This window comes from Mustelus asterias, chromosome 10, assembly GCF_964213995.1.
Source record: "Mustelus asterias chromosome 10, sMusAst1.hap1.1, whole genome shotgun sequence".
NCBI lineage: Eukaryota > Metazoa > Chordata > Chondrichthyes > Carcharhiniformes > Triakidae > Mustelus > Mustelus asterias.
Window position 1 is genome coordinate 39,488,988 of NC_135810.1, and position 14,754 is coordinate 39,503,741.

Here is a 14,754-nt window from a genome sequence, read left to right on the forward strand (position 1 = left end):
TCAATCGCACTTAAGGCTGCACTTTGTATCTTGACAGGATAATGGGTCACAAGGCTTTAAGGTCACTTTGATGTTGTATTCTATTTTATGCATGTCTACGCGAGCTGAAAATCAAAATAATACAAAGAGAATATTGATGACCTTCTGACTCATCAGACTGCATGGAGCAAAGACATGATAGTACTGTTAAGAAACCTAATTTAGCCAACACATTTTGTGTTGGTGGTGGGAGCAGGTGGGAAAAAATGAATATTAATGATGTGTTGCAGACAATTGAGTGTGAATTATGGATGCTATTGGCTGTTTTCCTTACTGTACTCAGCAGGGATATTGATCTGATAACAGATGGTTATAGAACTAATCCCATCATTACAAAGACTCTTCAGTCAGGTATAATGAATTTATCGACCGCCACATCCTGTCGATATAGCAGTTTCTCCTTGGCCAAGGTCCATATTGCATCCTAAGTAATGGGGCCAAATTTAATTCATTTCTAAGTAGCTGCTACATTGTCTCTTGGGCATGTTCCAGAAGTTGCAGTACATTTGAAGAGCAAAGAGTGAAGTTCAAACTCGAACACCTCATTGGAATTATTTAATAGCTGAAGGCTAAATCTCAAAACTCAGACTGGTGATTGAAAAGGTCAGTCATTTTGTATAAATCATAAAAACATTGAGGCAAGAACATTACATATTGATTTAACATTAGCATTAATGCATTATTTGAAATGTTATCCTCTTAAACTTTGATGTGACACAAAAACTGACAATTTAATCAGTTTCATCCCATTTATTTTACTTCATTTTAGTCTTTTAAGAAATAGCTTACCCAACTAAGTACCATTTAAATACTATCGCAGATGGATCCACTAGTTGTACCGTTCATAGACAGAAAACAACTCTCTTCCTTGAGTACTATAAGATTAATACTGAGGATGCTTTGTTGGATGGGACGATAGAATAACCTCCTGGTAGTTCAAATGGAGTTTAAAGATTCTATGGTATTATTATGTTCTAGTGTCCTGAACCAATATTGCCAAAATTTATCATACTAATTGATCATTCATCTCATTACTTCACATGGGCTGTTGCCAATTCCCTGACATTCTTGCTAAAGTAACTACTATTGGTTTTCAAAACAATGCATGGCATATGAAATGCTTTACAACATTTCTATTTGATAACGTGGAAGATGGCTGCACACTGTTTGGGGCGTCATTGCACAAGCATCCCAATCTTCCAATGAACTGGGAAACCTCCCTTCTGCCCGGTCATGCCCCAGACCACCCGAAGACTTCAATGGCCTCTGACCCCCCCCAGCGAGGCCATCACGTCTGATCTCCTCTGGAGGCCACCTGTGATTCTCACAGGCTTGAGGTCTGACCAGTAAGGAAGTGCAATTGAGGCCGGACGATGCCATGCCGACTGCATTAATGACACATGCAAATTGATTTTGCGCCCTTTTTGGGTGCGAAGCTGATTCCGCCAGCAAAACAATGCCGGTAACTCTGCGTGCAGCGAGAAATCAGGCACAAACCCGACTTTTCATTCTATACGCAATCTTGTTGGCGCGCCACATGGTTGATTGGTGCAGTGAGCTGGTAAGATCACACTCCACTTCTGGGATTTTCCTTGCTGTCAATATAAGATACTCACCAAGAAATCCATTGGGGATTCTGAAGAAATTACTCTCTTTATTCAGAAAGTAATCAGCAGTTTACAGCAGCAGTTGTACAATTACAATATCTGCCTAAATATTCCAGTCTCTAATCATCAGAATGGACGTACTTCCCAAGGTGCACTTTGGGACTCCATGAAAGTCCCAATGCACTGAATTCTTGAGAACTGCCCAGGAAGTTTGAACTTCCAATGGGGCAACTCCTCCCTGAGACTTTCCAGAATAGTCTCTGATTCAGAGTTATAGTTGGAGATTTGGAACAGTTCTGACTTATTTACCTGGGCAGTTACCCAGGAAATGTTAGACAGAAAAATCCACGTCTAACTCCTCAGTAACTTTACAACTGACCCTCCTGAATCCCCTGGCTACCCCGCACCAACTCAATCTGACTAGCTCCCACAAACCCTGGATTCCTCAGACTAACATCCAACCCAACCTGACTGGCCCCCACCACCCGACTACCCCAGGAAACTTGCAACTCTCCCGACCATGCAACTACACCCCCTCCCCTCCCCTCCCCAGATATGACCTGACAACCGCTCCCGACCTGACCCAATTAGCCCCCAATCCACATAGCCACTCCTCAGCTACCTACCCACCACATCCGTTTGCTACCCTACCCCCTCACCCATCTGCCACCCTACCACCTCACCCATCTGCCACCCTATCATCTCACCTAGCTGCCACTTAATTCACCTGCAAACCTACCAACCTGCTACCCTACCCCTTACCATTTATCTTGTTCTCCCACCATGCTGTCTACTTACCTCACCCACCTCTACTCATTCATCTACTCATCCACTCACTAACATACACGGATTTAAAATTGCCTTACAGCAGCTAGCACTGCAAAAAAGGGGGCATGGCTTTGATACAGATTCTTCCATTGCTCGCTGAGGGGATTCCTGAGCTGCAGTAGTTCTTTTGCATCATGGTTTGGCCGACAGCCTTTTCAGTCTATCCAAGTAAGTGACAGTTTTCTATCTGATTAGCATTGGATGTAGAGATTCCAACTTTGATTGGAAGTTTTGGACCATCCATGTTGCTGGATTGCAGGGTGTATGCGCCTGTCCGGCTGCCTTTAAAATATGGCACCCGAATCTTCAATCCCGTGAGATACCGTGGTGTTGTCAACCTCTGCCCATTCCCATGGCACAATTGGCTGGGCCCTATGACTATGTATATTTAATAGACCAATGCATGATTACAAATGTCCAGCCATTCCATCTCTAAGTGGAAGTCCCATGCAATTCTAGTCCCACCATCAGGACACTCAAAGGAGCTACAATAATCTACCAGGATGTGTCTTCCTCTTCGTCCTGATCTTTTTCTAAGTCTTCAGCTCCTGGCATCACTGGCTGGTCAGACAGAAAGTTCTTGGGTATCTGAAAGCATGAATCTACAACTGGAGGTTTGGGGGAAAGATGATGGCAAAGGAAAAGATACATAGTTGTACCATCATAACAGATTGCAAGATGAGTGTGAAGTGCTGTTTGACAAGGCACATTAGGCAAGGACACAGGAAAATATCGCCATTCAGAATGGTTCCACAAAAGCCACTGACCACTGCCTCAGTGACAGGTTTTCCAGTTATTCCCAGCACAGTCTCCAGCTATTATGAGCAAATTTCTCCTGCAATAAAGAGGAAAGTATAACAATGACCATGTTGCAATGTGTTCGAGTGATATGCCTGCTATAGTGGAATAGCTGGCAGCATGTGCAACACATAGGATGTGAGTGTGTGGTTTGCAGCTGTGCTAATTGTGTGAGGATGAGATGGAGCAAAGTAATATGTGGATTGAATCACGGTTGATATAAATTGTTGATAGACAAGTGAAGGAGCTGTGGTGAATGGCGCAGCTTGAAAGGCTAGTGGTTTAGTTGGTTGCATCTGGCATACAAGGGTGCATTCACTGACCTTGACCACTTGTATGAGATCAGAAAACTTATTGTGTAACTACATTCAGGTTTGCAACACCAGACAGTTGGCCTTGACCGTCACAGTCACTTGTTCCCTCTGCCTTCTGAGTATTTGTCTGAAAGGCCTTCTGGCCTCTGAGGAAAGTGAACCTCTCTCCTCTGATCCACTTTCTGCACCTGCAACACTAGCATGGCATCTAAAAATATGGGGGCATGCTCTCTTGTTTGTTGTATCATTTTGCGATATTCCTAAAATTCTTCAATTGTGGTCCGAGCAGTTGCAACCTTCGCTGCAGCAAGAATACAAACTTAAGAGGTACATTCTTGCTTTAAGACATGTAAGCTCACCTTAGGTGGTCCTAGCCTTTCACGATCTTGAGCCCACTGCTGGGATGTGCAACTGCTCAGCAGTTCATTGAACATTGGGCTGCGTGAATGATGGAAATGTGCAGTTAGCAGGGAGTTTCCTTGCTGCTTGCATCACTTTGATCAGAAGAGGTAATCACACAGCATGATCGCCACATCCAATTTCAGGGGCAATCTAATTTAGCCCACTACAATTTATACTTCAATTAAGTCAATATTCTATTACATTAACAGAGGCCATTAATTCTATAGTGAACTAATTTATCCTGAAGCACTAATATTTCGAAACTCTCAACACTCTGCAAAATAGTTTCAATTAGAGGCAAATGTGGAGAAAGGATTGAGCTACATGATGAAAATTGGATATGTCAGAAAGAGACAACCTTGTTAGGTCTAATTAACATTTCCTTCCTTCAGTGACAGCCAAAAAATACAATCTTTCATGGAAAATGTGTCATCATTGGCCTTTGAGGGCAGTGTTCTCTTCGAAGGCTACCAATTAGACAATATTCAGAGTACCAATAGAAAGTAGTAACTGCTAAATCTCTAGGAAGATGTAAAAGTACTTCGGCAAATTCTTAAATTGATCATATTTTTCACAACTTAAAATAGAGGAGTTAAATGATATTCGAAGACTAATTACAACTCTGAATAACAGCAGTTGGAAAATAAACAGGACTATTCAATTGAATGCATCAGGAGGCTCTATAAAACAGTTTGAAGTACACAACTGCTGGAGCATGACGTAGGTGGTAGTTGCATAATGAGACACTCAACTTTTGCTAATAGCCTATCTTGAATCAGTCTTCTCACTACACTATCATACCATAGCTATATAATTTTCAACTCAACCTTACAATCATTTACTCATAAACACTGAGTTTGAGAGTTAGAACCCATCTATTATTTCAGCGTTGTCATGGCTTATAATTTGCTGCAACATTATTCTTTTCTGCTATGAAGTAACTGTAAGCGTGAACTGAATCTCACACAATGACACATTAAACATAGAGTAGAAAACTTAAAATAGCTAAAGCTGCAAATATGAAAAGTAAAGCAGAAGTCTTCCCTGGAATGGAGAAGAAAATCTGCAATGGAAATCCATGATCTTTTCCTTTTAAAGCAAAGAAATTCCATAGCCTCCTTGCCCAATCTTTGTCAGGTGCCATTCAATATGTAAATTATCATTCCTTTATTTCAATACAATCTCATCTCACACTTAATGATCTCCTCTTAACTCACATTACTGCATGGATCATATGCCCCACTAATCCAAGGTTTTTCCTCACTCCTTCCATTTCATTACTGCTGGCTTGTATTCAGCCTTCTGGAAACCTGTCCATTTTCTCTGCTTACTAGATCCTTCCTTGCTTCATTGTGCCTTTATGCCCTGATCTCCTGTGTCCACTCTGTCATCTTTACCCTTATTGTACTGCACCCAGGCATTTCTCTGTGTACAAAGGCCACAAATAAAACACAGAATGAAATTTCTGAGGTAATAGTTGCAAGCTGTTGTGTTAGAAAGAAAAACCTATTTAAATAGTAACATTTAAATTTGATAGGGTGAATGTGGAGAACCTGGTTGCATTTGTGGGTGCATGCAGAACAAGGGAGCATAAACAGATTACTAGGGACTTAGAAATCAGAGTAAGTGGCAGGATTGTGGAACATGCAATCTAGTGTTTCTGTCTAATCATTCGTGGGACCTGTTCGTTGCTGGCTGGCCAGCATTTGTTGTCATGATGTGGAGATGCCGGCGTTGGACTGGGGTAAACACAGTAAGAAGTTTAACAACACCAGGTTAAAGTCCAACAGGTTTATTTGGTAGCAAAAGCCACACAAGCTTTCGAAGCTCTAAGCCCCTTCTTCAGGTGAGTGGGAATTCTGTTCACAAACAGAGTTTATAAAGACAGACTCAATTTACATGAATAATGGTTGGAATGCGAATACTTACAACTAATCAAGTCTTTATAAACTCTGTTTGTGAACAGAATTCCCACTCACCTGAAGAAGGGGCTTAGAGCTTCGAAAGCTTGTGTGGCTTTTGCTACCAAATAAACCTGTTGGACTTTAACCTGGTGTTGTTAAACTTCTTACAGCATTTGTTGCCCATTCCTAGTAGCCTGAGGACAGTTGAGAGTCAACCACATTGCTGTGGCTCTGGAGTCACATGTAGGCCAGACCAGGTAAGGACAACAGATTTCCTTCCCTAAAGGACATTAGTGAACCAGATGGGTTTTTCTAACAATCAACAATGTTTTCATGGTCATCAGTAGATTCTTATTTCCAGATTTTAAAAATTAATTCAAATTCCATATCTGGTGGGATTCGAACCCAGGTCCCAAGAATACTAGCTGAGTTCCTGGATTAATAGTCTAGCAATAATACCAATAGGACATCGCCTCTGAAACAAATGAGAAAAACCTCAACTTTTCTTTGAAATTTTAAATATGCAAGTTCCTTTTAGCTCTAATCTGTCACAAAAATAATATGAGACAATATTGATGAATAGTCTCAACATCTTTTTACCTTTTTCCTTTGTACCAACATGTGCATGAAAGGAATTAGATACAAATAGTTTTCCATTAACAAAAACAGAAAATGCTCAGATCTGACATCTACAAGGATAGAACAGAGTTCCATTCTCTCTCCATAGATGCTGACCGACCTGCTGAGATTTTCCAGCATTTTCTGTTTTTGTTTCAGATTCCAGCATCCACAGTTATTTGCTTTAATCTTAGTTTTCCATTAAATTGCTGTTAGCAGTCTTTTCCCCTGGTTTCTAGGATTATGACTCATCTTTCATTCCCTCATCCTGCAGTATAAATATCTGCCACTTTCTATGCCTTTTAGCTTTGACAAAGGGTCATCTGGACTTGAAACATCAGCTTTTTTCTCTCCTTATAGATGCTGCCAGACCTGCTGAGATTTTACAGCGTTTTCTTTTTCAATTTCAGATTCCAGCATCAGCAGTAAAAAATAGTGACTCCGGGAAAATTGTATTATCCCCACCACAAATTTGCCTTTTACCTCCTTTAATTAGAAGAAAGAGGCTTCCTCTATCCCCACGGAGAAAGGTAGAAATAATTGAAAAGCCAGCAGCATCTAAAATCAATTACATTTTATACATGCCTTGTAAATCCCCTTGATTTTTATTAAAACAAAATTCAAATTCTCTTTCATATGTTCCTGGGGGAAATTAATTAGAATGAAAAAAATGACAAAATGATCAAGGTCACTCGAATTTGCAATACTGCAAAGCTGAATAAAAACAAAAGCTGGAAGTACTCAGCAGGACAGGCACTATTTGTAGAGAGAGAAACAGAGTGAGTGACTGGGATTTTATCCCCCGCCAACCCACCACACCCACCTTTGCGGACTGATTGGAAATCTGAGGGTTGGGGTGGGGTTGGGGGATGGGGATTTTGATGGCGATGTCCTGTGGTGTGGGAGGGAGCAGCCACAGGAAAATCTGGGGGAGTGCATGATGTGGAAAAGGCCTGAGAGAGGTACCAACCAGCCCCCCCCCCCCTCCAACCCCACCCCACCACCACCCCTCAATTTCCCAGCCTAGTAGAGTGACCTGCCAGGCTGACCTCCCGTTCCTGAACTCATTTGGAGACCTACCAGTCTCAAAATTGAGGCCCAGTGGGAAACAGCCATTCGGTGGCCTGAACTGGACTTGAGAAGGGGGGACCATCTTCAGCTTCACCAGGCTCACGTAAAATTGCAGACAGATTGGACTTCAGCGAGAAGACCATCCAGGATATGTTTACCGGTCCCTCTGCCTACAAACCCATTGGCGGCAGACTGTAAAATCCTGTCCTTGAAAATAGTCACACCCAGGGAAGTATTGGATTTGGTCTGCATCAATAAATCTTTGTTATTAGTTGGTAAAATATAGCATCCATGCCATCAATTGACTTGAGAGAGAGGAACAATTAATATGCATATGGGAATAAACGTGGTGCTGTATTGTTCTTAATCAAAATTCCAATGCAATAACTGGATCCAAAAGATACTTTCTCCTCCTTGAACCTATAGAAAATACAGAAAAGATGTTCCTCAAGAAGATTAGATCAATGCTCTGAATACATTAAAATTATGAAAGACACTGGCTACAATCTTTCATTTGGTGCAAGTTTCCCCTTCCCAAGAGGATTGGCACATATCAAAAAAAGCGTAGATACATTGATATTCAACTGACTGCAATGACATTTAACTTTTCAATGTTCTTGAAAATCATAAACCCGTCATAAATAGGATTCCAAATGGCTGGTTTTTACTAGGGCAGGAACTCTATGGTTAGTAGCTGAGGCAGATGGCAAACCATATGGACCGCCACAGCATGAAACTTGGCAGATTTTAACTCCAAGACATTGGGCCCTATTTTACCATTTTGATTTGAAGTGCTGAGCAAACTTGAAACCGGGAGTGTTTCAGATCCGACTTTTAGACCTGCTCTCAGGCATCCTCATACGCATCCTGCCTGATAAAATGTCAGCAATTCCAAAACGCACTGCAGAAGCCTGTGAACGGGGCTTAACGTGCCCAAAATCCTGCAACTCCAATCGGCGCCTCCAACTGTACATGCACAGAAAAAGAAATGATAGAATGCGGCTCCCCTGCCACATCGCTCCCGGGCCATATAATGCCTCCCCTGACCCCCACAGACATTGCCCCAACCCCAAAACATTACTCACTCCCTTATCCCCCACCCCCTCCACCACCCAGACCGATCGCGGGCCCCTCCCCCCCTACCAATCTCAGGCAGAGTGGCAGCAGACTCCCCCTTCCCCCTCAATGATCACAGGCAGAGTGGGAGCGGATCTCCCCTTCCCTCCCTCCCCACCGATCTCAAGCAGAGAGCCGTCGGACGCTTGGCACTTATCTCCTCACTAACTGGAGCGCCCGAATCGGACTTCTATAGAGCATGTCTGTTTCGCGCCAAATCTGGATGGGCGAACGCGGTGGTAAAGGGGGAAATGCCGGTAAGGTTGGACATGCAGCCCATTAAGTCCATTTAAATACATGCAAATGCATTTAAATGGCCATCGCGCCCGTTTCAGGCACAGTCCCGATCGCGGCCATTTTCAGGCCTCGGTAAAGGGGGAACCGGCATGGAGGCAGGCGCAGATCGCGCTACTTGGCCCACGCCCAACTTTACGCGCCCGAAAGTGGGCGTAACTTGATGGTAAAATCGAGCCCATCATCTGCAATAAGGCCACATCAGCCTCTTGACTGAACCTGTCAGATGTGGAGGATAATGTCAGACAGCAGGATCCAAAGGAACGATCCTTGACACTTAGGAAACTAGTGGGAAGGGATTTAGTGAGGTCGGGATACAGGGAGGAAAACCTTGGGCAAGGAAACTTTCTTGACCCTTCTGACCATACAAGTTAACCAGAAAAACAAAGTGAAAACGCTTTTTTGGATTTCCTCTGCTATATACTCTATACCCTCTAAGTTAGGCTATCATTCAAATGTGTAACCACTGAAATCTGGCAATAGAAAAAAAATGTTCCTTGATCGTGCAGAACTTTTAGTACAGCTGGAAAAAGGAGACATGCAAGGGGACAACAATTTATGCTGCTTGAGAAGAGGGTGCTAATTGGTTGGCAAGTGGACTATGATTGGTAGAGGTGTTCCTTTTGACATTTGTCATTCTTGCAAATCTGTCCTGATGAGTGCAAGATAAAAAGATTTGACTACCTTTCTTATTTTTCAGCAATATTCAAGAAAAAGATGCTTGCTTTTCAGCCTTAAAATCTCAAATCAAAGTAAAAGGGTGTCTGTCGAATGCTAATTTGTAATGGGGAAGCTTACAGTTTTTTCACTGGTACAGGAGTATCAGGAATGATTTCTTCGTATGCTTCCTCTGGATCAAGACAAACAGTTGCAGCTTGTCTCCATGTCTCTTTCCAGTCTTCCTCTGCTTTCAACAGGATTTCTTCAAGACATTCAGATGCTGCGACATCTAACAATGAGAAAAACATCAATAATCCTACTCATTCATCACACAGGCTCCGAGGAGATGATGTTCCAATTAGCAGTAATTCATAATTCACAGAATCATAGAATATAATCCAACTTTGTTGAAATCTGGCCCTTTGTGTATGATAGTGTGGTGCAGCAGAAGGTCTTGTGGGTACACAGCAGATTGAAGCTAGAAGATTGCAGTCAATTAAGTCAATCTGTCAATTAAGGTAATAGAGGTTGCAAAAGTAGGGTTTAATAGATTAATCATAGAATCCCTACAGTGCAGAAGCGGCAATTCAGACCATCGAGTCTTCACCAACTCTCTGACAGACGATTTTTATGCATGCCCTATCCCTGCAACCCCACACATTTACTATGGCTAATCCCGCCTGACCTACACATCTTGGGACACTTGGGTAATTTACCATGGCCAATCCACGAAGGAAACCCATGCAGACATGGGGAGAACATGCAAACTCCAGACAGGGCAGAACAGGGTCATGGTAGCATAAGAAAATAAGGAACTAAGTTTTGAAATCAATGTGCTGGAGCGCAGAGAGCCAGGAGAAGATGTCAAGGACAAGGATGATAAGTGAGTGTCAAAGCACAGCAAAAGGAGATACGACATAAATGAAGATTAAACATCGAAAATTGAAACTTGGGATAACTAGAATAACATTTGTTTCATTGCAGCTTCTTCCTCTTTCAAATGATGGTGGCGTCCGCTAAATTGGGTTTTGGTCCTTCTTTTGATCTTTTTAAGCTTTAGGCAACACATCATCTCAAATGTGGATAAAAGCAAACTATTTTCCAGCATTTTCTCTTTTGGCATCATCTCAAACGTTTTGCTGCCACTGATATTGTGCTTGAGTTTGCATGTTTTCCCCATGTTTGCGTGGGTTTCCTTCGGGTGCTTCGATTTCCTTCTACAGTCCAAAGGTGTGCAAGTTAGGTGGATTGGCCACGCTAAATTGCCCCAAGTGTCCCAAGATGTATAAGCCAGATGGGATTAGCCATAGTAAATGTGTGGGGTTATAGGGATTGGGCAAGGGAGAGGGCCTGTATAAGAGAGTCTGTCAGAGAGTTGGTGAAGACTTGATGGTCTGAATTGCCGCTTCTGCACTGTAGGGATTCTATGATTAATCTATTAAACCCTACTTTTGCAATCTCTATAACCTTAATTGACAGATCATCCTTCGGCCCTCCAAGCCTGCACCGACCATGCTGCCCGACTTAACTAAAACCCCCTACCCTTCCAGGGACCATATCCCTCTATTCCCATCCTATTCATGTATTTGTCCAGACGCCCCTTAAAAGTCACTAGCGTATCCGCTTCCACTACCTCCTCTGGCAACGGGTTCCAGGCACCCATCACCCTCTGTGTAAAAAATCTGCCTCATACATCTCCTTTAAACCTTGCCCCTCGCACCTTAAACCTGTGTCCCCTAGTAACTGACTCTTCCTCCCTGGGAAAAAGCTTCTGACTATCCAAACCTGCAATCTTCTAGTTCCAATCTGCTATGTATCCCTCAGACCTTCTGCTGCACCTATACACGTATCATCACACTGAGACACCGCAAACTACTTAAAAATGCAAGGCCACATTTCAAGGTGGAGATGAGAACCAAACAAATCACCCTCAGGGGATGTGAAGAGAGAGATATTTCCTATAAGCCATATACCTATCAAAACATGCAACTGTCTAAAGAGAAGACATTAAAATGAAAAGTATTGGATATTGAAACAATGGCTGCCACAGACAGACATACTAAAAATCTCTTGGTAAAACACAATGGGTAAAATATTTCAAGGCAAGGCTGCCTTAACAATCAAAGAACAGTATAGCAAAGGAACAGGCCCTTCAGTCCACCAAGCCTGTGCCAACACATGACGCATTTCTAAACTAAAGACCATTTGCCTCTACCCTGTCTGTATCCCTTTATTCCCTACCTATTCATGTATCTGTCAAGAAACCTGTTAAACATCATTATTGTATCTGCTTCTACCACTTCCTCTGGCAGCACATTCCAGGCACTTGCCACCCTCTGTGTAAGAAACTTGCTTCTCACATCCCCTTTAACTTCCTCTTTTTACCTTAAACCTATGTCCCCTCGTAATTGACATTTCAACCCTGGGAAAAAAGACTCCGACTATCCATGCCTCTCATAATTTTGTAACTTCTATCAGGTCGCCCCTCAGCCTCTGACGTTCAAGTGAAAACAAACCAAGTTTGTCCAATCTCTCCTCATAGCTAATATCCTCCAAAGCAGGCAACATGCTGGTAAACCTTTTCCGTACCCTCTCCAGAGCCTCCACATCCTTTAGGTCACCTACATTCTCCTCCAAATCATTTATATATATATATATATATATTACAAACAGCAAGGGTCGCAGCACGGATTCCTGCGGAACACCACTGATCTCCAGTCAGAAAAACACCCTTCCACCGCTAGTCTCTATCTTTTATGACCAAGCCAATTCTGTACCCATCTTACCAGCTCACCGTGGATCCCATGTGACTTCAGCCTCTCTATCAACCTGCCAAGAGGAACCTTGTTAAAGGCTTTGCTAAAGTTCATGTAGACAATATCCACTACCCTGCCCTCATCAATCATCTTTGTCACTTCCTCAAAAAATCAATCAAGTTTGTGAGACACAACCTCCTCCACACAAAGCCATGCTGCTTATCGCTAATAAGTCCATATTTTTCCAAACATGACTAAATCCTGTCTCTAAGAATCCTCTCCAATCATTTCCCTACCAGTGATGTAAGGCTCACTGGCCTGTAAATTCCCGGATTGTCCCTGTTGACGTTCTTAAGCAAAGGAACAACATTGGATAGTCTCCAGTCCTCTGGGACCTCTCCTGTGACTGAAAAAGATACCAAGATTTCATACAAGGCCCCAGCAATTTCCTCTCTCAACTCCTTCAGTAATCTGGGATAGATCCCGTCAGGTCCTGGGGACTTGTCTACCTAAAACCCTTTCAAAATGCCTAACACCCTCTCCTTTTGATATCGATATGCCCTAGAATATCCCTCTCTAGACTCACCACCCACCATGTCCTTCTCTATTGTGACTACCGATAGAAAGTATTCGTTAAGGACCTCACCCACTTTCTCCGGTTTCACCCATAAATTTCCTCCTCTGCCCTCGAGAGGACTTACCCTTTCCCTAGCTACCCTTTTGTTCCTTATATACGTATAAATTGCCCTGGGATTTTCCTTAATCCAAGGACATTTCATGGCCCCTTTTACCCTTTTAATTCTTTCCTGCTTTCTTTATATTCTTCAAGTGTTCTAACTGTCTTCAGTTTCCTAAACCTTATGTATGGCTCTTTTTTTCTTTTTGACAAAGCTCACAATTTCTCTTGCCATCCAAGATTGCTGAATCTTGCCATCCTTATCCTTCATTTTCACAGAAACATGCTGGTCGTGAATTCTAATCAATTGGCCTTTAAAAGATTCCCATGTGACAGATGTTGATTTATCCTCAAACAAACGCCTCCAATCTCCATTTCCCATTTCCTGCCTAATATATTCGTAGTTAGCCTTCCCCCAATTTAGTACTTTCATCCGAGGACTACTCTTATTCTTAACCATAAGTAACTTAAAACTTATGGAATTATGGTCACTGTTCCTGAAATGCTCGTCCACTGAAACGTCAATCACCTGACCGGGGTCATTCCCAATACCAGGCCCCTTCCCTTGGACTATTTCACAGTACATGTAATCATATATTCTTTTTATTGGACTCCAACACCACTTATTGTGAGGTGGTATGTGATGGTGTGTGTATACGCACACATGACAACATATTTTTCCAGTAAGTGCTTAATAAATTTGCTATTTCTTCGACTCAATTTAAACTTGTTGGGGGTTGGCAACTTATTATTCATAGCTCAAAGAGATAAATACTTTTTGATTTGGAAAAGGTATATCCCACAAAATAAAAAATGTAACTTTTGTTGTGACAACCGAGGAATTTGAATAGAGGGGAACCAGTTCACCCCTTCAAATTTGGTCATAACAGTATTCTATTGCTCTCGATATAAAAGTCAACATTCCATATGTCTTTTAGAATACTTTTTACATCAGTTCATAACACTGTATCTGATCCCAAAATCTCTTCCGATAGCCACTGTTTCTGTCTTTGCAACATATAGACGTTACCCTGTTCTATCCTTTTCAGGTCTAAAGTGAATGCCCTAATGGGCCTATATTGAAATCTATTTACCAGTTTTGCCCTTTCACTTAGTCTATCATTGGCCCAAATCTTCCATTCAGGGTTGGAGCCTCAATTTCTGACCATCAGACATAAAATACACATTTACCTTCCTGCCATTTTGCTGAGTAATCTTCAGATGGAATAGCCTGTCAGACTGACACAGCACAGCAAGCTCGAGGAGAGTTTCCGTGCAGGAGTCATACTCTCTTTATAGGGCACTAAATGCCATATTCTGAGCATTAAAGAACCTTACCGTCTCAAAACTTCTTTGAAAAGCCACAGAGAGAAGTATAAGGGGTGGTACGGTGACACAGTGGTTAGCACTGCTGCTTCACAGCGCCAGGTACCCAGGTTCGATTCCCAGCTTGGGTCACTGTGCAGTTTGCACATTCTCACCATGCCTGCATGGGTTTCCTCTCACAATCCAAAGATGTGAGGGTTAGGTGGATTGACCATGCTAAATTGCCCCTTAGTGTCAGGGGGACTAGCTCGGATAAATGCATGGGTTTATAGGGATCGGGCCTGGGTGGGATTGTAGTTGACTCAATAGGCTGAATGGTCTCCTGTGCACTGTTGGATTCTATGA

General features: G+C 42.4%; 1 protein-coding gene across 2 annotated transcripts in view; it reads right to left on the bottom strand.

Moving 5' to 3' along the window:
- myo16 (myosin XVI) overlaps nt 1-14,754 on the bottom strand; it is a 427,463-nt gene that overhangs the window by 308,836 nt on the left and 103,873 nt on the right. For both annotated transcript variants that reach the window (XM_078221662.1, XM_078221663.1), the window contains exon 6: nt 9,790-9,940. In XM_078221662.1, coding sequence (XP_078077788.1) covers nt 9,790-9,940 — 151 coding nt within the window. The remainder of the gene's footprint in view (nt 1-9,789; nt 9,941-14,754) is intronic.